This window comes from Labrus mixtus, chromosome 18, assembly GCF_963584025.1.
Source record: "Labrus mixtus chromosome 18, fLabMix1.1, whole genome shotgun sequence".
NCBI lineage: Eukaryota > Metazoa > Chordata > Actinopteri > Labriformes > Labridae > Labrus > Labrus mixtus.
The window spans coordinates 10,500,945-10,524,080 of record NC_083629.1 but is presented as its reverse complement, the minus strand read 5'-3'; the positions used below and the strand labels follow the sequence as shown (position 1 = coordinate 10,524,080).

The 23,136-nt window shown below is 39.7% G+C and overlaps 2 protein-coding genes across 2 annotated transcripts in view; one reads left to right on the top strand and one right to left on the bottom strand.

Annotated features, from left to right (window-relative positions):
* si:ch211-195o20.7 (cytospin-A) overlaps positions 1-23,136 on the top strand; it is a 404,502-nt gene that overhangs the window by 228,153 nt on the left and 153,213 nt on the right. The window lies entirely within an intron of this gene.
* The window catches only part of dlgap2a (discs, large (Drosophila) homolog-associated protein 2a), a 59,739-nt gene that overhangs the window by 35,292 nt on the left and 1,311 nt on the right, over positions 1-23,136 (bottom strand). Inside the window, exons 2-3 of the mRNA XM_061063061.1 lie at positions 10,680-10,894; positions 948-1,016 (exon numbers count right to left, since the gene is read on the bottom strand). Coding sequence (XP_060919044.1) covers positions 948-1,016; positions 10,680-10,894 — 284 coding nt within the window. The remainder of the gene's footprint in view (positions 1-947; positions 1,017-10,679; positions 10,895-23,136) is intronic.

The window sequence follows — 23,136 nt, the reverse complement described above, 5'->3', positions numbered from 1 at the left end:
GTAGTGGGCCTCCTCTGGGTAACCTGAACGTGAGAGGGAGACTGGTCATGACATTGGATCTCCCATTTATGTGTTCACCAGTGTCCTTTAAAAGGCAGATCGATTTCTGTAGTGCTGAAACATCTAATCAATGCTTGGAAATGAGGGAAATGCAAATCAGAAGCTAGTTAGTGAGCAAGCACTTCAGAGAGCATCCCAGTGTCAGCGGGGTCAATTAAATGTGCTCACCCACCAGTGCAACAGAGAGCCTGGGTGTGAAATCTGCTGGAGAGAAAACTATACAAAAACATAGTAGAAGAAAGGTGCTTTAATGAAAGTAAAGACATCTATGTGAGTCACATTTAGAATTCCAAAGTGAGGTTCCCTCTGCCAGATCTATTTCTAATGACAGGCAGGGATGAGTAAGCAGTTTCTGGGCTTTTTATAGAGATAAACTCTGATGTTTGGCAGCGAGGAAAATGCCAGTGTGATTAAAAGTCCCTCGATCCATCTTGTTGTGCTGAAGCAAGGCTGTGTGTATTTGCAAAGTAATATAAACCTTCAAAATATCCAAAGACATCCTACAACAGAACATGTATCCATTTAGTCTGAATGAAGTGTTGGAATTGAAATTTGTATTATCTCTCATTGTGATTAATTTGTGAGAACATACTTTGTAACAAGTACACCTTTAATACTGTTTAAGAAAGTAAGTTATCATTTTGCTTGGATTGTGTAGCTGGGAATATAATCATGTCTAGGTCTGTTTATCATTGCCCCATGCTTTGCCAGCATTAGCAGAATGCCCCAGGCGACCTCTCATTGACTGGTCTTCAGTGTTTGCTCTACTGTATGAGGCGTCCATATTGGGTATGTCAGCAGGGCAGGCAGCCAGCTGGCTCCGAATGTCTGACCACTGCAACGTGGAAGCGACGGATAGGTATGGGGAGGGGAGAGCCTGTATTCACCTTAAGTCTGCAGCGAAATTGGTGATGTAGTTACGCATGTCACTGTTGATTTTATCCAGGCGGTAAGAGCTGTGGGTAGAGAAGAAAAGAGAGTTACTGGGTCCAACATGTGGGAATTAGATGGTTGTGACTTCACTGGGCACAAGTCCGATGGAACTGGCTCTGTTTGGCATTTGTGGTGAACTAAATGTTTGCTGGGGAATTTATAACGAAGTGCCGCAAACATTAGGTTGATACAAAATGACCAACATGGCCTTTAGGAAATGAACATATTGGAGATGTTACACAACAATAAGTTGATGTAAAAAATGTGCCTTGTCATGGTACATCTAATAAAACAAGTAAGGACATACAAGTGATGTAATGAGGACTGTGTTATGTATTTTGAGAAAATACATCAAGTAAATGCCCACTAAGAAAACAACTTGTTCAGCAAGTCAATTTCTGGCAGCTGGCTGTCTAACAATAAAACTGGTTCTAAGGTTTCTGCCTGCTTATCTTCATAAGCTATCTTGATTATGTAATATGGATTTAACATCATATCCTGGTTAACCGAATGTGGATAAGTCACTGTCGTTTTTTTAAGAAACCTGGAAATGCTACCTGGAGTGCAATAAGAAACCATGATACTGTGGCATTTAAGCCTCTTATCCATTTGTTGGTAGAGAACACAATCTCTTTGATGGTCAGAAATCAAGTTTCAATTGCGTACAGATGATCAGAAACCAGGTTACTGTTATTATCATGTAAACAGGAATAAATAAGCAAGTTTCTCATGTATCATGATTATGTTCAAAACTTGGCAATACATTAGAATGTAAATTAAGCATTAATTAAAATTTTTTAGCTTTCATCCTTTCATGAGCATTGAAAGTAATTCCACCTTTAACAGGCTCTGACATAAGCATACAGGCTTCAACTCGGGCATAAGTCCTCCATCCATGCCTGTAAGGATGCTTATTATTGACAGTATAATAAGGGGAGCTGGTTTTGAGAATGCGTTGTCCTTAAATCAAATCATGCCACAACACATTTCTTCTTATGTCACTGATGCGTGCTAATGCACTTCCATTGTTGGCCAATATAAAGGTAATGGAAGATGAATATCTCACACTTCCTACCTTTCACATTTCCAGTGAAAGTACTCTCTCTGATAAAACAAAGCCCAGCCTAAACAAAAGCTGTTTTGTGCCAATTCTTCACCAAAAAGGGTTCAAAGTCAGGCGTCTGATTGAGCAGTGCACAAAGAACGAACAAAGACAGAGAATCATTCTGAAGCGAGACAATAAGATTGCTGCAAGAGAAGATTTTACAAGAATGTTAAATGTACAGTCAGTATAAAGAAAACCCAAACTTGAGAGCGAGGGCATGAGGTCATTTTAAAATGTTTAAGGTGTTTGCTAGTCCAGAATGTGGATTAATGCAGTGTACCCATTATGACATTCCCAATGCGATGGATGAAAACTTGAGGAGTTAATCCTTTCTTGGAAAGAAAAACCTGAATAGAGAAATATATATAAAAGTCAGTGTGTTTAGTACCATTAGCAATTAGTGTATCATTATCATACACACTATGACTTGTAAGAAAGTATTTCCATTTAAGTATTATATTTAATTGTAAAGCTTGGATTATGGTATATTGTATGTTTATCCCAGCGATTTGTCAAGAGCAACAAGATCCAGAGCCACATACATTAAAAACTTCTGTAATGGGACATTAAGGAACAGGAGACAAAAATGATCCATCTTTACCTTAGAATGAAATCTTACTTGTTTTGTGCAGGAAAAAAATCCGCAGAAACTAGCCTTTGCCAAATAAAAAGTAGGCTTGCTATGCATGACACATCTCAAAATGCCACAAGTCAATGTATTGGAAATCTGCTTTGACCTTGGGATCTGATGAAAAAGGCTCAAACCCAGCGCAATCTGAATGAGTAATTACACTATGTTGAATCAGGAATTAGTGAATGCTTTGCCAGTGTTAACTTTGATTAATAATGTTGCCTCAAGAAGCTAATCATGGATGGGGGCAAACAAATGTGAGTTATTTTAGTAACTGCTGAAAATGTTTGAGATTGATTGGCTTTTGGTATTTAGACATTGGTCCAAAGTCATTCAAAGAGAGAACAGTGTTTGTCATATACGACCTTCTATGTGTTAGAACCAAATACTATCAGATGTGACATATTATTACTGATCAACTTTGTCACATAATCAATATGACTAATGGCTAATAATGAAACTCGCTTCATGTCATTCACTTCCTATCACCATTTATGCATAAGTTAAACATCTTTAGAAGGTCTGACTACGCCACTTAAAAGCTGATTCAATTTTAATTTATCATGGCTATTGGCCATGCATCTTTAGGACATACAGGACACTGGGATGAAGCTGAATGGGAGGGGTGGGGATGCAGAGTGGAGGGTATTCAATGAATGTTAATTAAAACAATCATTTACACCTAACTTTCCTTCCAGTACAAGGGCTGTTCCAGTTCAGTGGGCCCATGATTGTGATGTATTTATTATTGGTGAGATGAGGCGACCCTGTCCTCTTTGAGAGAGACAGAGGGTTTGAATGAGGGAAATATGGAAGGAGGTGACACAAACCTGACAGCCTGTTCTCACTTTAACATGATTTGCTTCAGGGAACGGCTGCTGTCAAATTTGTGTTTGGCCTATCTGAATCCCAGTGCAGAACATCAAATTGCTACAAGAGCAGAGAAAATCCGACCTACAACACGTCTGTCTTGAATCCAATCTAATTCCATTTCAGCAAGCCCAATGAACCATAATAGTGTGAGATCTCTCATGTCAGGTAGCACTTGCATCAGTGATGCCTCTTTTATGTGGATCTAATAGCATCAGATATGGACGACAGAATAATGGCGACAAGAATAAAAAAGTTTGAACGAATGACTTGGGATCCAGTTACTCTGCAGACAATTAAATATAATACACGTTCATAAAATTTTGCTGGAAACAACACTTAGGAAGACACTGTGCCTGAAGCTAGTTTGTAGCTAGCTGCTACAACACTGAGCTAATCTTGGAATGGTGGTTGTCTCACTCTCTATATTGTTTACTGTCCATATTGAATCCACACATTTTTAAATGCAATGCAGTTGTTTCAGCAAAAAAGTAGTCTGTCAGTCACAGAGCTACATGAAGAAGCCAAAAGAAGATCAAGACAGTGTCCTATAAAACTCAGCTCATTGTTAGAACATTATTAAATGAAAAGGTGGGATACCTCTGCTTTGGCAACTTTACTCTTCTCCATGTTTGGCCGCAGGTGCAGTCAATCTATAGCTTTTTATATGGGATTTCTTATGGCATCCCACACAACTCAATCCCACGTCCCCCCCAATTTCTATTTATGTAACGCTCGTAAGACTAAGATATTTTAAAACTCATCATCATTTTAAATCAAATAATTTATGCAGCTTTATTAACTATCAAGTGCTTGTGTCCCAATTATTCAATTGAATGAGTGAGTATGCAACTAAGGACCTTTTGCTTTTCCTGAAATCTTAAATGCAGTTAGGCTATTTGTCTTTAGATGTTAAAAAACACTTTTGTTATAATATTCTGAAAAGAGATTTTCTTTAATTATCAGCAGGCATAATTTTAACGGTGATTAAATAATTACGTCTCATATTGTAAGTCTAAGAAATTCAGTCCTTGTTCTGGCAGGTGTGGATTGCGCCAACATCAGTTTCCATTAGTGAATAGTTAGTCAAAACAGTCTCTGAATAACCCAGGTGCTAGAGGAGCAATAATTAGCATCTGCACTAAAAGTCAGTCGGAATTTTCAATGATGACTCTATTCAAGAAGATGAATGCTTAAAAAGGAGAGTGTCTACTGTAAAGAGTCAACCCCTGCTCGATATGAAAGCTCATAACCACTTCCATCCATCCATCCATCCATTACCTATAGCTATTTTCCTGTTTGTGATTGCGGGGACTGGAGCTGATCTAAGCTGTCATTGGGCGAGAGGCTGGGTACACCCTGGACTGGGAGCCAGTCAATCACATGGCTGACATACAGAGACAGACAACCAGCCACAGTCATATTCACACCTACGGGCAATTTAAGAGTCCCCAATTAACCTAAGGAGCATGTCTTTGGACTGTGGGAGGAAGCTGGAGTATCCGGAGAGAACCCACCCATGCACGGGGAGTCAATACCCCTTGTTGGTCCAATATCTGGACTAAGGCAATAATGGGTTATATATTGACCAGTCCTCCATTGTTGCCATTGGGAATAGAAGGTGTTTTAGAGGATGTACAAGATATAGAACAAAATATGGAAAAATCTACATGTACTGTAGATATAGGAGGAAATATACCAAATTATTACACTCTTATTCTTGTTTCAGGGTCCAGCAGGAGACTTCAGTAATGACTCCCAAAATAACAACAATGCTGCTGCTGTCAATTGACTCAAATTCTGGCTACAAAGCCGGATCCATGCTGGTCAATATCTTCCTTTCAGCAGAACCAGCAAACTGTCAGTCTACGCACTGAGAGAGCTATTATTCAGAGGGTCCTCAGAGTACAATAACTGAAAGTGATAGCCCTCCCTGCTGTTGCATCCTCATAAATCATTCACTGTTTACAACTATTCAAAATGAATAGTCAGGGGAAGCTTTGCAAGACGTTAAAAAAGAAAGATACCTCATTGTAGCTGCCTCACACATGGCTTCACACTCTGGAAGAAAGACTGCTTAAATGTCCAAATGACTTCATCTCCTTCGACGTATCATTATGTTCCTGCCTGATCACAATCAATAACCATCAAGTTGTCATTATTTATCATCTGCAAATATAAAGTATTTTGGGAAGGCTGTGGCTCAGTTGGTAGAGTTGATCTTCAATCAACCAGAAGGTCGGGGGTTCGTTTCCCAGCTCCTGCAGCCACATGTCAAATGTGTCCTTGGGCAAAAGTTGTTACCCAAAGTTGCTCTCGCTGTATTGTCAGCGGAGTATGAATGTGTATGAATGGATAAGTTAATACTGATAGACACTTTACTTAGCAGCCTCTGCCATCAGGGTGTGAATGGGTGAGTGTGCCTGCAGTGTAAAAGTGCTTTGAGTAAACAGATGACTTACAATTCCATTAACCATTTTTTATCAAACATACCTAGCCCATTCTTATGTGGCCCATGATTGTAAAGGCTAAATTACTGTGCCGCCATGTTCTTTCTTCAGTCATTTAAAGAGACATCAGTAACACTCCCAAACATATAAATCGTCAATTCTGAACTGTTTTCATTTGGTCATCTTAACAGTTGCAATGTGCATTAGTAGACTGTCTGTTTGTATTGCCTCCTGTGTTCTTTATTAGCTTACAAGGAAGAAAATATTCTGTACAAGAGAGGAGCAATTTTTAAAACCTGTGTGGAATGACAATGAGCCCTGGATCCGCAGCGTGAAGAGTGAGGTGATGAAATGACAACAAAGGTGAGGGAATCATCAGCATCAGTCGCAGTGTATCACTGTCTGACATTACATTCTGCTGCTATATGTCTATCACAAGGCCACTGTCAGGTCAGACACAAAGTTGTCTTGCATTATTTTTTACAAGTTTTTTTGTCTGATTATGTGCCTTTGGGATAGTGCGTACTGGAAGCAGAACAGGCACACTGCATGATTTATGCAAAAGTTGCAAAAGGTCTGTGAAGATATATTCACAACATATTCAGCAAACATCTCTGAGTTTGACACACTGCATGGAGGAGAAATGAAAAAATGCTACACTCACAAACTGAACTAAGATAACAAACCCAAGCAACAGCATATCAGGCCAAGCTGTTTGTATGTTGTCTTACACATACTAGCAATCATATCATTAAAGTAGGTGTCTGCTTTGGCATTTTATGGTTTATTTTTTGCAGTTTCATGGATCTATTAGGGATGATATAAAGCAAAAAAAAATTGTATCTTCTGATTGTATAACCACATCATAATAATGTTTTTTACTTGTATTCTATTTCCACCATCAGTCAAAATATTACCTTAGTGTTTCATCTGTTTTAATTGAGGAATAATAAACTATGCAACTTTGATAAAGCAATGCCTTAAGAAGCTTTGAGCCAATTTGGCATTGCCAATTCAGCGATCTAAGGATGTACGTAGATTTATGATGTCCCGGGTTGTATAAGCTACATTCCCTTTTCTGGCGTGACACCTGTGGGAAACTGTTTCTGTAAAATGTACACAGATATCTTATACTGGGGAATTTTCCAATCAATTCTTCATACAACTGTAGTAATAACCTTGGCTTATGTGATGTGATATTCACACAGCTCCTGGGATACTTTCCACATAAAAATAATTAAGACGAGGTTGGTGAAGCCAAATTTGCTTTTACCAGCATAACTTGCTTTTAAAGGCTAATTGATAAAGAACACATAGCACCTTTTAGAAAATTAAGACAGTTTCCCCCATACAGTCTAATCTGCTCTTAAACTTTTTACTTGTTGGTGCTTTTCTTCAGATGGATATTACCCTGCCCCTGAGACACTGGATAATGGGCCAACAAATGCGGATATGTGTGTTTAGATAATATATGTCCTTACATTGACCAGTTTACAATATAGCAACCTAATAAATATTTCACCAGGCAGGTATGGCAATGGGCACATATGATGTCAGTCTTTAGTCATTGCTGAGTATATTGTGTTAGTCCCAGACTACTTTCATGACTTGATGTCAGAGTGCATGAAGGGCAAAGATTTTAATGGATGGGTCAGAAAACAGAGGATTTAATTAGTCAATATAAAGTAAGGCTAAATTAAGCATATTCTTTTTAAGCCCAACTTGACTTCAGACTGCATCCCAGTTGCCTCTGCACTGTTCTCCCCACACATTTACCAGAAAGTAGTTATGTCAAATCATGCTGCACCTTTTTGCCTTTGATCAGCCTATTGTGGCTATTTAAGTATCTCCTAAATTGACTTAGAGAAAGAAATGGAAAAATAAGGGGAAAGACGTTATCCGTCTACAATTTAGAGAAAACAACCTTGTTTTCTTCTTGACGGTGAACCTCCACACTGAACTGAAGCATTGACTTGTAAAGGCACTCACCATACACCACTCAAAAGCAGAGAAAGAGACAGATAAAAAATAGTGTTTTCAAACACAGGATATTTTTTAAATTGTCACATTGAGAGTTTGGTGGACACGTTCCATTCAGGAGTGAAGTTGCAACATTGTTGCATTTGTCATTTGGTTTAGTTTGCTTTCACTCTGAACTTAGTCAAGTGCACCAAAGCCTGGCAAATGTTGTGTACTGTAGCTGCCCGTCACTAGTTGCGGCTGTAGCTCTGGTCAGTGGCTGCTGCCATCCGACCTAATGCTGCAACATGACCCCACAGTAAACAACCTGACTGTGGAAGAATGGCAACCCATAGTAAAGAAAAGCCTGGCAGTATGTTGATCTATAAAATAAAGATACATTTATACATCAACTGTGTCAGGTTAAACTGGAATAGAACAGAGTAATGGGTAACCACATTTAGTACAGGCTTGTGGACGTCACCTGCAAGGCGGACTGAAGGCCGGTGCTGTTAGCAATGCCAATGTTAGCCACGCTCTGCAAACCTATTTGACTTTGTTTACAGATGGCCAAATTCTACCAACAATGCACTGCTTCTTGGTTCACTTCCCTTGTTTGGATCGCGTTCGAACCAAACTGTGGTACACTTGGAAGGGAACAGAGACCCTACTTTTTTTTTTTTTTTTTTTAAAGATTTATTTTTGGCCTTTTTGTGCCTTTAATGGAGAGATAGGAAAGTGGATAGAGTCGGAAATCAGGTAGAGAGAGAGTGGGGAATGACATGCGGGAAAGGAGCCACAGGCTGGAGTCGAACCTGGGCCACCCACTTGGAGGACTGTAGCCTCCATACATGGGGCGCATGCACTAACCACTGCGCCACCAGCGCCCCAGAGACCCATACTTTTGTAGGCTGACCAGAGTTTGGTTCTTTGCTGCACGCCATAGTACGTTTAAACTGTCACACCACACCAACCCAAACTAAACGAACTATCTGACAAAGTACATCAGAATTCGTTTCAAAGGGATCAATCAGCTCAGGTGTGAATGCACCCTGAAATAGAGGTCTGAATCTAGGTGGTAATTACTGTTTTCACATTCTGCTGCAAAGAAAAAGGAGGAACAGGTACCTTTAAAGGGGAAAACTGTTAATTAGCTTTCTCTGTATATGACCTTTCAAAAAAGGACTCTGGAAAAGAGGGTTCTGCCAAGCATATGTCAAGCCAAAGTACTACAGTATGACAGTAAAATAAAAGAGCACAATTGGGAGTAAAATAAGAAGAAAAGTACACTTTGAATAGTGCCTCTTATTGGATAAAAAACATTTAAAACAGTGGGAATGACGGCCTAAATAAACTCTGAGTATGAACAAATCAGATGATAGGTGACAACATTTTTTGTTGTGTGTCGTGGTATTAACCTAATACCACCTTTAGGTGATGTGGGCTGTAAATGGGGTGTACGGAGTGAGGTGAGAGAATGAGGGTCTTAAAGATCACAGAGATAAAACATACAGTTATCACGACATACAACACACAATAAAAGCTGTTCTGACCTAAAACCTTTTTTGAGTAGCCCCTGCAGTGTTACATCACTGTACACTATCATAATGATGATATCTGTAATAATGCAAATGATAACACAACCCTACTTCATACCCTTGAGGGAAAAAGCTATTTCAAATAGTCCTAACCTTTCTGCAAGTGATGCTAAATTACTCTTTTTTAGTGCATGTGCTCTGTCTAATTTTATCAGAATCTCAAGGATTTGTTTATGTCGTCATCATCTCCTTGTATTTCTGCTTGTGTTTATTTTTCTGTGACTTTGTCTTCAGCTTGTCTCATCATGTAATCCTCTTATAAGACTTGCTGAATAATTCTGCTACCGATCAACCAAAACAAAAGCCCACTTAGAAGAATACACTGAACACTGTTTAATAGTTTGAGACACTGATATGGCTATCCATAAAGGGATGCTAATGAGCACAGGATTCATCTGTCAACTTTTTGATACTGATAATGTGGTAGGGCCCTTGCACAAGAAAACTTGGACTGTGATAAGGCAAATAAATAACAAAAATGATATTGTACGTTACAAGAATATGTAAATTAAGATGGGGTCTTATTCTTTGAAATACAACCATAAAATAGGAAAACAGAAAGATGCACGTCTTCAAAACATCCTTTTATCAAGGTAGTTCTACTTCATGTAATTCGGCTTTTCTTAGGGATTTTAGGGATAACATTATTTATAGACGAGACATTTCAAGACATATCTAGAAAAAGGGGGATTAACATCATCACTTGGACGTCTATAAAGCCATTATATGTACATTCAGAAACCTTTTGTCTAAAAGACCCTCAGTGGTTGCTTAAAAAATCTCATTGTCCCCAGGATTTATCCCAGGGGTATCCCACCATGGGGGTACTAAGGTGTGTGGGTTTAAACTAATGTATAGACTGCAAAGGTTTTGACTGGAAGTTTTTTTTCAGATAATTTAATCACAAATGTCCATGTGGTGACATTTGGTAACTTTAAGATTTCATGACACAACATAACACTGAGAATTGTTCAGTAGACTTTGTTCAATTCGCAGCATCTGACTTTGAGGGAAATAAAAACACAAGAAGAGCTAAACACTTTATGCATTTTAAAAGACTGCATATGTGCTACCTCTGAGTGTCCAGCAGTTCCCTGGGTCTGATGATGGCCTTGACCAGGGCGTCAGGCCGCACTGATTTCTGAGGGGATGTCTTGGGGCTGGAGTCCGACTCTCCACTCTCCTCATCCCCCATGGCTTTAACGTAGCTGCTGCTTCGCATGCGACGACAAGGGATCTCGTCATCCTTCCCTTCGCCTGGGTAGCCCCCCCAGTCATCCTGGGGCACCTGGATGGCATGGGGAGGGTAAATAGTCAATGTGATAATAAATTATTTCAAACTACTTTGAGGGAGCACAACAAAATTGTAATATAACCACTTAAATAAATTACATAAAAAGACAGATACGATAGCAAATAGCTGCAAATTACTCATGAGTGAGACAGAATACAAGACTGATGAGTCATGAGTTGTGTAACTAGCTGCCTGATACAGTAAATCTAGTATTCACTCTCTGTTAAGCCACCAACGTCTTGGGTAACACCATTTTTTTTTAATCATCAAAATGCTGTGCATGTTCACCATCAAGTCCACCTTATCTTTGTCTTTGTGTTGATTCATAGGGATCAGGAAGTCCACTGATATTTGAAAAAATTTAGTGTCTGTTTAAAGTTATACGGTGCTCCAGTAACCTTAAACTGGCTGGGTCCTGCAAGTAACAAGTCAACTTGGAGCCCTGACCTTAAAACCCCACTGCAACCCCTTACCCCACATCCTAAGCACTGCTCAAACCCTCACATTTCACACAACGACCTGAATACGCACATCAATACATTCATGGAAGAATATTCAGACACATAAACACCCTTCTCAATCCTCTCTTCTCCCTTTGAGACCACCAAACAAAGCTTACCTTTCCCCCTTCTCTTATCCTGCTCTCATCTTTTTATCTCTTTCTTGTTATTCTTAGTCTTTTAAAAAAAATACATTATACATTACTGTTTCATTACACCTTTGTTTATTGTCTATCAAGTCTCCTTTAGTGCTCAGTATTATGCAACTGTCTTACTGTCCTCCTACACTGTGTCTTGTAAGCTCGTTTTTTAGATAGTCTAGCACTTGAATGTTTCACACTTTTGTATAAAAAATACAGTGCTCCAGTTGAACAAAAATTGTGAGGTACCAGATTGTCACCAAATACAATGACCTAAAAGTTGCTTTAAAAAAGTGTTGGCGTGCAAAGTAGACCTACACATTCTTTGTGCGTTTGTTAGTACAAATGAAAACTCTTACAATTAACCTTTTCCTCAATTCTTTGAAAACCAGCCTTGTATTTCAGAGGTACATTTTCTTTGTGATTTTGTAATACGTCTTTGAAACATTCGATCGTACTATTAGTGTCTCATATCTCCACTTCTGTTCTACAACAACTTAAAGTTTTCTTAATCATGCTTGTCTTCTTAGTGAAACAATGGTGGGGCTTAGAAAAACATAGAATGTGCTATCAATGTGAAAAATGTGATAAGTTCCAGTGATGAAGTAATGGGCAATTTGACCAACATTTGATATTAACCCCTATACTTCTGGCAGAGTGTCAGTTACACAGGACCAGCATACTAAGTCAATGCACATCAAACCCTTCTCTCAGCTTCTGTAGCTGCTTAGTGTTAAGGATAGTCTATTTACACTCAGAAAACCATCTGGCTAGTTTGGCTAGGTTACAAACTGCTAAAAAAATGTTGATTAAAACACCTTTAAATTCGGCCATGCTGTTGATCATAATTACTGCCAAAATACAGCCTGACAATAGCGAAATGGAGATATCTTTTCCCACACTGACATTGCCATGGCATATGGAAACCTGCCATCAAGACAAGCCAGGCAGTTTGCACTTTGCAATTTTCTTACACTCCTTAAACCAGGTAATTGAGTATCCAGACATCAGCATCACCATTATCCCATTCAGAGGGAGAACAGTGTGTCTTACTTCCAATTGCTGCCTGTCTTGACTACATATGTAGTGGATATTTCACACTGAATAGACATCACCGTTTCCGTGTGTGGATTGTGTAGCGAACAGAACATCCTACATACTGGTCTTCTGACTGTATTATGTTGAGGTTTACATACTTTGACATCAGTCAGACAGACGATTTTGTTATGGGAATTCTGTAGCTGGAATAATAATCAACAGATTAACTCTGAATACAAATCAAGTTGTGCACCATTATTTTCTCAATCTTGGTGTGAAAGAAAAACGTGACTCCATTATCATGCATGCCATTATGGAACATTAATGTGACATTATTACATGATCTTAATAGGTTTCTGTATTGGTGATGGTGGTTTAGCTTTTGCTGGGCCAATTCCCCTACACACTACGACAAACTGATGGTAATTGTGCACAAGCTCATTACACATAGTACCACTTTCGCTTACTCTCTGACTCACACACACACACTCTCCTTTTGTTAAACAGTAGACTACAAACATTACAACAGAGTTTAATTCCTGTAACGATAATAGCAGCTGAGTCAGCGACTAAGCTTCTACAAGCTCACACATAGAGGCAGACAAACCTCTTTACAGTTATACATATGTACAAACCTCTCTTCCTTTGATTTCTATTTTCATTTTTAGATTTACCTTTTTGCACTCTGCTGAATGGGCATGATGGTCAGAGGCTTTAGGTGGACATGCATTTCAATGGTTGATGATCATAAAATGTGATTTTGTCAGTAATCACTAAATTCTGTGGGGAAGTTGAAGGCTTCTCTGACTCTGTATCCATCTGTCACTTTGACATCCTGGCAGTGAGATCAGCCTCGGCACAGTGCCAATCCACCTGCCTGTAGATTTCATTAAGGTAAATCTAACTTTGGTCCATATTCCTCTGCCTTGTCTGTAAATCTGGAGCAAAGCAGCTTTGAAGAAGAGTTTTTAAAATAGCCTCCACTCCACTATTAAAGATCAAAATGTCAAATAAATGTTTAACACTGATTTCTTGTTTTCTGAAATGTTCTCTGCCAATCAGTGACTAACCCAGAGCTCACGAGTTCACAATGATGGAGAGCAGCTGACTTGCTGTGGGAAATGTCAGAAGGAGATAGGCTGCATCAAAATGTCACTAATGCGTCAGAATATACGGCTGTGATTATTCTCGAAAGCAAATGTCATCTATTGGAAAATAACAACTGAAGTGTGAAAACATGAATACAGGAGAAATCAAAACAGAGATAATCCAGAGAAGCACTGCAATGAAGAAATAAAACTCTAGGTTTAAAATACATGAAAGGAAAGGGGAGTTCTGAAAATGTTGTAATGCAGACTATCCAGATGTGACATTCATCAGCAGCAAGACATTCAATTAATAAGACAATATCGTCACAGTGATGCTAAATTGACTAACCTCTGGCATTAGATAACGCCTACGCACAATAACTATTCTAACATGTCACATCAAATCAAAACGACATGAATAAGTGATCAATTATGGCTTTATTACAGCCCACTCTTTGTTAATCACAGAGGAATTGTGGGTCAAAATGGCCATTACCGCTTATGTTTCATCTATGCTGCGGTATTAGCCTGGATCCCCATGTCTGAAGGGGATTATCACGAGTCCTCAAGAGCTGTTTAAAGCTCAGCAGCAAATTTCACTGCAAGGCTTTAGTGTTACATCATGAGAAAAAGGTAACGGCAAATGATCTCAATAAAGAAGCACAGAAAGATAACTCTTACCCCATGCAGGCAAGGACACAGACATGGCTGAATGAATTAAGAATACTGACACTTTCTATCCCAAACATGCACAGACGTGAACCTGCACGAACACGTACACATCCAATAGACACAATCTCACACACACTGATAAAAGCCATTCGTCTCCCCTCCAAAGACAGGCATGCACCGACTACCAAATGGAGTCGATGGGTTAATTAAGTCTTGAAGGGGTTTGATATTTTTAGACATCTAATTAATGAACGGAACGCCAGAGGACAGGCACAAGCTGTGGTGAGATTTGTTTAATTTGGATTTTCACTGATAAACTCGGTAGATTCAAGGGTGTCTCCCCCCTGTGAAGATAAAGAAAGAGCAGGGGCAGTTAGCACAGCCGTATTGACTGCTGTGGAAACATACACAGTGTTTCAGCATGCATAGTGGAGCTGGAGCATTGACGCTTCTCAATGTGGAGCTCACCTTGACCTTTAGATCACACACAGGGACGACAAGTGCATGCTCTACCAGCCCACTCCTCGTGCAAATACTCTGTTTTCTTCAGAGGAGCTTTGATGATAATCATGTCGTTAATTAACGTGTGCTGTTCAACTGTACATTTTTGGCAATTCAGTGACGTTCATTGTGAATATAAGCCAAGGTTTGTGGGAGTAGTGTGAAATTTCACAACTAAAGTGTGAGGAGTCATATTCAAAGTTAACTTGGATTTTCTTCAATAAATTGGATTGTGCGCCTGAAAAAAACAGACAAGACCTTTGGGGTGAAATTATTTAAATATAGACAAAATTATTTACACAACAACTTGTTCCATTCAAGTATCTGATTGGAGAAGATGCATTCCACGAGTGCTTATTTAGAGCACAACCGCAACGAGACCTTTAACTTTGTATATCACTCCCCCTCATGTTTTCTGAGTTATGTTAATTGACTTTACAGCCAGCTGTCATAACTGAGATTTAATAAGCTGGTGTAATGAAATCCAACAGGCAAACACACCACTGTCAACATAAGTTTTATTCCCTTCAACGGCAACAGAAATGTATATCATTCAAAGTAGCTGGTCTGTGGTAGCTAAGAGTAAACTATCGACTGTATAGAAGATTGACAACACGAAGCAACTGAAGCAAAAATATTTGAGCTCCCCCTACTGACTGGCGGCAGTATGGGTCATAAATCCCCCCTCCTCAAGGTTAACAGATTTTGATTTAAAAAAAAAAAAAAAAAAAAAAAACATTATTAATCCCTGAGGGAAATTCTGGTGTTACACTCTCTGTTATTGAGAGACATGCTTCTCACACAAATGTCCAAATAGGACCTGTGGACACTCATTGAGAGATGTCAGAGTGGGGCTGCTACACACTGCACTAGAGCAGTTGGGGGTTCGGTGCCTTGCTCAAGGGCAGCTCTGCAGTACTCTGGAAGTGCCCTGGCATCTCTCCAGTAACCAGACCAACTTCCATATTATAATCCAAAATGGGACTTGAACTGGAGACCCTCTGGTTCCCAACCCAAGTCCCTACGGACTGAGCTACTGTCGCCCCGGACACGGGTCAAACAATAAAATCAAAATACTTGTCTACAGTTTTCTCAAACATGGTTTCTGTCATTATAGTTAGTTGTCATGCTGATTCAAAGCCACATGTGCCTAAGTTGCCACCCGACATTAAAGAGGTGCAAGAAAAACAGGTCGCAATCATGTGGTAGGGATATATAATACATATGTACATGATATGTAAGAAGGCTTACAGATGTTTGGAGACTTGGAAACAGCCGAAATGAGCGATAACGCAAATGAAGAAAACGCTGAGCCTACCAACTCAAAACAGGGAGAAAAACATTGTAGACAAGAAAGGCCCCTCGACCTCAGTAGTTTGGAGATATTTTGGCTATTAATTAATCCAACAGAAAACAGAGCAGTCTTCTCTGTGAACTGTTCCGAAGATATGTGCCAGCTAACTACAAACCTTTTCCAACATTTGAAACAATATCACCCATTAGAACACAGAAACCCTGAAAGCAAGAACTTGCAGTCCCAAACGAGTGTTAGTGGACTTTGAGCAAGCACCGGGCCAGTGTTCCTGCCCAGCAGCAAACTCTCATATCAGCCTTTTCCAGCACCATGCACTGTGCTTATGACTGTGAAATGTTCTTCTGTCCAAGTAGAGTTTGTTATGTTCTGACAATAAGGAACGGTTAAACCACAATTGACCATTTCTTCAACTTTCACTCAGGAGCAAAAATCAGAAGAAAAGAAATAATGATTTGACACTCATCGTGATAATCATCCATATCCACTGACATTAATAATTTTATCATGATAATATATATTGTCAAATTTCCCAGCCCTACTTGCAGGTAATACTTTTGATTCACTGTTTTACAACAGGAGGAGGTGGAGACGCGTTGGTCATCTTTATGTACAGTCAATGGTGCAAACATACACAAAATAGCAAGAGTGTAAGAAAATGTTTGTTTGGCTTTGCACCAGTCCAGAACCAGTCAACAAGTGGAACCAGTTCTGGGTTGAGGAGTGAACAAATGATTTAACAAACGCAAGATAATAATATGTTATTATATCGGTTTTATAAATGCACACTCAAGGCTGCGCTGTTGTACTGAATATGAGCACACTTCCGTCAACCTCATGCCTACAGATCTGAGCAGTGATGATATTTTAGTACAACAGCACTTCCTCTTTTATGATGTTTCTTAACTATATGAAAAAAAAACTATTTAATTGTTGCACATCATGTCACTGCCACAGCTCTGAACTTTCATATTATGCCCGTTCTTTTCTGGCACTTCAATTTAGCCAAATTAAAAACACTGGTGAAATGTCTCACCGTCAACGTGAAGACATTTTCTATACTTAGCTGCGCATGTCTATGTTCACTGTCAGTGCTTCGATTGTTGGCTCTGTAGGAGAGCACGGGGAGTGCAGTCAGTGTGTATCTATAGTCCTGTGTGTGTGTGTGTGTGTGTGTGTGTGTGTGTGCGTGCTGAGGTAGGCAGGTCTCAGCCAATGCTCCTGCAGTGCAGCAGTGCATTTCATTGATTAACTCTGCAGCTCTATCTATACACAGCACCTCTACCACCAAGAAACATAAGTCACTGCCATTAAGTTAAAAAAAACAGAGCGAGATAGATAGAGAGAGGGGACAGATGGAGGGGATACTGTGTAGAGAGATGGAGTAATGGCATGAGATAGTTGAAGAGAGAGAGAGAGAGAGAGAGAGGAAGGAAGGGAGAGCGTTAGAGAGCTCTTAAAAGGTCCAATCATTGGTAATCCCACCCACCAGCCTCCAGCCCCAAGATTTCTTGGCTACGCTGTGTGTGTTGGAGAAAGTGCTGTTTCCTTTTTTTCCTCGACCTGTCTCCTCTTCTACCTCACAGGGGAGAATGAAACCATGGATTCCTTACAGGACCTAGAACGGCTACCACACCCACCACCGATTCTTCTTTTGTCTCTCTTTACACATATTCGTCCACAACGACATACATAACATACGTTGTTTTCATCTTGTTTATTTACTGACACTTCATATCAGTTGTTTGTCCAAAAGTGTAGGGAGGGATACAAAACTGTAAGAATTTACTCAAATGCATTAGTGTATGATATGGGCTCACTCGGCTGATTTCTCTGTCCACATTGTGTAAGCACACCTCTTCAAAGCGTGCCAGGGCCAAGGAGGAAGTGTACCATCTTTCAGCACGGAACGGAGCACAGCCAAACGAACTGGACTTCAGGGGTGAAGCGTGCTTGGGCCACGGTATACCTATTGCCTAGTGTGAATGGGCCCTAAGAAAGCCACTGTAGAACCTTTGCCTTTTTGAGTCTTAATCTCAGCCAAATGCTAAACCATGCAAGGATCTTTAAAATAGTTTCTTTATCTATTAACTTGTAAATGTTCAAATTGTTTCTTGCTGCTCTAGAAACAGCATTCTTCTGCTAATGGTAACTTTGGCATATTATTTACTTAGAATAACAAAGCTGCATGTTAGCAGGTATATTGTTTTACCATGTTTACCATCTTGTTAGCAAGCTAATATGAGTTGGTTAACACTGGAGTAGATTCAAATATTTTTGGATTGCCATTTACAGATACAGATATACCAACAACTTCACTGGTACCCTTGCCTGTTTTTATGTTGTGCTTCCTTACTTTATAGGGTTATTTCAGCACAGAGCCTAGCCTACATAAGGTAACATTTATGTTTGTGTGCTGGTCAGTTTGTCCCTCTTGGCAAATACACTGCGAAAACACTTTTGCAGGAATTAAAGAGGACATATTATACCCCTTTTCTACCTTTTCAAACAGTCCCCTGTGGTCTAAATGAAACATTTGTGCTGTGTGAAGTATACTATTATACAGCATGGATCACAAACATCAAACTGGAAATGAGATTAATGACACGTACACTGTTGCTATTTTCCAGCTCCTTCCCATGAGAGAAAGTCAACCAATGATATATGCATTTGTTGTTCTTGCTGTTGGCTCTTTTTTTCTAGTTTTTTTTTAATTCAAATTCCTTGTTTTAATGCTGAATTCCTGTTTCATTTGTAGCTTCATAAACTTTTCTTGGATGCTTTTTTCCACTTTACCATACTCCTTGTTATGTGCTTCTCTTGGCTACATTTGCTGCTCTGAACATTGCTTGCAAACCAATAGATGAAAGAAAAACCTCATCTCTGCGCCACCATACAGACTAGATTAAAAAACTCTGGTACATTTCTCAATAGCACTTCCTAACCAAGGTTTATACCATAAAGTACAAACCCACAGGACAGGATAGGACAGGACAGAATGAGCTGATTCAAAGTACATCAATTAATTCACCACAGCTCTAGTGTGTTCTAGAGACAATGGAATGAAAAATCTTTCAGACAAACCTTGAGGAACAGAAAGAAAAGTAAAGTCCAAAGAAACATTTTCAGAAAGATCTAAAAAAAAGAAAAAGTAGAAGACAATGATTGATTCGTTTGGAAGGCAGGAAAAAAAGAGAGGTGACAGGGTTCCCACTCGCTGTGACACCCAACATAAAAAAAGGCAAGACACATGTCAGAGGTGCACATGTGACTGATGTATCCATGGGACTAAAGTCAAATGGCTGGTGACAGGTCTCAGTATATGTGAACATGCACATTTTTACTTCAATTCAAATCAGCATCGTTCAATTTAAAGGTTTCTGAGATGCTGTCTAATACATGGTGTGTGATGTAAAACATTCTCATGCCGACGCATTCAATTGGAACAACAGTGTGTCCTGCAAAAGCAGTAAATTAGTTGCGCTTTATCTACCTGAATGAATAACTTTAAAAATCCAACTGATTCAGCAATATCTCTTCGGCACAAGTTCTGCTCAAACCTAACCTCACAATGCAGTCAATACACAGACATAACACATGGAAGACCACAACTTTAAATGTAGAAACAACAAAGCAAGGCTCCACATTATCCAGACCATAACTCTCTACACAATATGTCATAGACTGTTTTGTCATGAACGGCTATTTATAGAGACTAGAGAAAGAAATAATTGTTATCAAGAAAAGGCTACTAAAGCAGAAAATATTGATGCTAGGCCCATCAATAGAAGGATTCCATTATGGTCAGCTATTATTATTGATTTGGCCTGTAAAAGCAAAAGCCTACAAAAGGAGATGTGTTAGAATGTGCGGAATAATTGACATTTTAATGGTTCCAGCCTCCTTGTAGAATCAACAGTAACTTAAGGTTTCGGATAGTTTAACACAAATAGGAGCGGCTACTTGCAGACACAGTGGTAACAACAAAGCGATGCTGTCCCCTCAGGCCGCAGAGATGAGTAACATTTAGCTTTAAAGGCTGTCTGATGCCTGAGTTTCTGGGACAAAATCTTACTAAGTAGTGCTTCATGCGCTAAAAGCTATCTGGGAACCTCTTATTAAAAAAGGTAAGGAACCTGTGTGTGTGTGTGTGTGTGTGTGTGTGTGTGTCAGTGTAGCTTTCAATCATAGTGCAAGTTTGATTTTTGCTACTTTGCACTTCACTTTTTGTAATTTAATCAGCAGTCTTACTGCATCTCAAGCTCCACCTTTGGCAAGCCAACATGGCAATTAATTGGCTTATTAAATCCCTCTGCTATGCCTTATCAGCAGAACTATCAAAGACTAATCCTCCCTTTGTTTTACAGCGCTGTATGCAGGAGAGGAACAGAGTAACGTTTGCTGGAGCAGCTGACTTAATCAAGCCTGAGGATTGTCGGTAAGACAAAGTTATTGAGCTGTAAAGTTGCAGGCAGGGTGTAGGGAAGGTGTAGGAGGCATGGCTTACAGCTGGTACTGCGGTCGAGGTGTATTTACATGCCTCATTTGGAGAGCGAGCATAGGAGAGAATGCACAATTTTTAATGAATTCAGCCTGTCACCAACAGAAGATGAATGCTTTGCTACAAACACCTCCTTTCATCAACATAAAGGGAACAGTCAAAATTGGACAATCATTTAAACTCTGTGTATGTATGTGTGTGTGTGTGTGTCTTGTGGAGGGCCAATTGGGGCTAATTTGTGAAATGACTTAACCAAAGACAAAGAGCGATGGCTAATGCCACATCTGATTCTCCCACATTTGTCATTGCAGAGAAAGGGCAGCCAATATAAATCCATCTCTGTCTTCCTCAATGTCCAGTTAATCGATCTCTCATACACACACTCACGAGCCTTCTGCACGCATACAGACTAGCATCCAGATAGGTCGCATGAGAAGAATTCTGCATATCATTCAGTCCAACACTTCTACAACACTTTTATTTTTTATTTTTTTATTTTTTAATTCTTCTTCTGTCATCAACCAAGGACGCAAATAAGGTGACTAGCACATCATCAAACCATCTGGTATGTGATAATCTGAAGAAAAATCACCTTCCCACACACTTTCACTGACACATGGACAGACAGTGATGTCACACACTTTCCCAGGATACAGTTTATGGTGTTATAGAACAGACAGTTGTGCGTAATCCCAATTCAGTAGCAGCAGGAAGTGTAAACTGCTCAATGTGACCCCTTGGTGTGAGAAAAGTATCATCCCGGACTACTTGCTCTATCTCTCTGAGGTTATGAGCAGCTACTGTCGCCATGGGGAGCAACAACAGTCATCTCCTCTCAGTTTCCTCCCTCTGATTCACAAAGCATCTCAGCGAAGGCACAGACCATGGTGGTATGTATCATCAACTTTCTCTCCCTCTCTCCTTCGAAACATCTTCCAGCTCTCTGAGAGGGCATCGATTCTCTGGGGAGGGAAGATGTGTCACCCCAGCACGGATTGGATTGATAACGCTAGGCTAAATATAGCCCTGCGGCAGGAAGGAGGAGAGGAGGATATTTTTAGAAGTGTTTATAGTGCCGCGACTTGGACACTACCTCTGCTGAATGACCAAGTGGAAGTAAAGGAAGGAGGGGGGGGGGGGGGGGGGGGGGGGGGGGGCACTAGACACACTGTGACTCCCTCATTGAGAGATTGCTGCACTTAGTGGGATTGTGGAGCGGGAGGGGACGACTGCATCTCATTTGCCCAAAATGCTAATCATATATGTTTCAAGCTGCAAAAATAAAAAAAATCCTCCTTGAAGACTTTTTCTTGTGACATAAGCTGAGAATGACTGGAGTCTTTGGCTCCATTGGCAGATCAGAGTAATCTATTGACTCTCTGCTCACAACAGTCTCTTATCCATACAAAACTATCTGCTTAGATCCAGTCCAAGTCCTCTCTCTCCGTGTGCTGAATTGCACACTTTATTTTGGCTGTAGGCACTTCTTACACGATGCTATCAGAAATCACATTGTATATATTGAGCAGCATTATTACAGACTTTTTTCCCCTGCTTTTGCAACTTAAGCATATCATTTCTGTCTTATGCCCTTCAGCATGTATATAAAACCAATGAGACACTTCATTGTAAAGTGCTGACTCACTCTAAATTGATCCCAGAAGAGCTATCATGGGCCTGAGTTAAATGCTAACCTATTTCAGGGCTGAAGCCTATGCAAAATCGAAGCAAACAAAACGCTTGAAATCAAACAGTGATCTATGGTCTTTTATTCCCATATTTCCAACTCTTCCCCTCTGGTGCAGATCATTAATGGAATCAATTGATTTGTCATGCTGTGCTAGTCCTTTCAACTGCCAGCCACATGCTGAGCCATTGGACATGTTCACAATGTGATACACAGGGCAGCCAAAATCACAACACTGTCTTCACATCAATTAGAAATGCAGCTTAGATGAGCAAGGTTTTCTTCCTAGTCAATTTACCAGCAATTTCTGCCACAAAGAATGCTTTGTTTTGTGTTACAATACAGGAAGACACTTTAGACTGATGTTTTTCTCAGGGCTGCAATGTCTCGAGAAATTTACAGTCTTGCAAATGGGTGCTCAAATACTGTACTGAAGGATAAAATTAGTGTTTTAATTACATTTTTAATTGTTCCTGCTATTTTTTGGCTCCATCCAAAAGCAACATCTGCTCCTGTCACCCACACACTCCAAAAGCCAATTATCAAGCCATCAACATTTAGAAAAATAAGCTTTGTATATCAGTCTTTGGCATCTAGATGGATGTGCATCTAGAACTTGTCCCCAATTTTCCTCACTCTTCTCTTTTTCCTTAGCCTCTGTGTTAGCTAACCTTGTATTTGACATCAAACTAACACAAATCAATCTGACGTTAGCTGATTGCTAGCTTGGGGTTAATCTGATTGGCCAAGTAAACCAAAGTCAATGCTCTTGTAATCAGGGAATTATCTGATGGGTC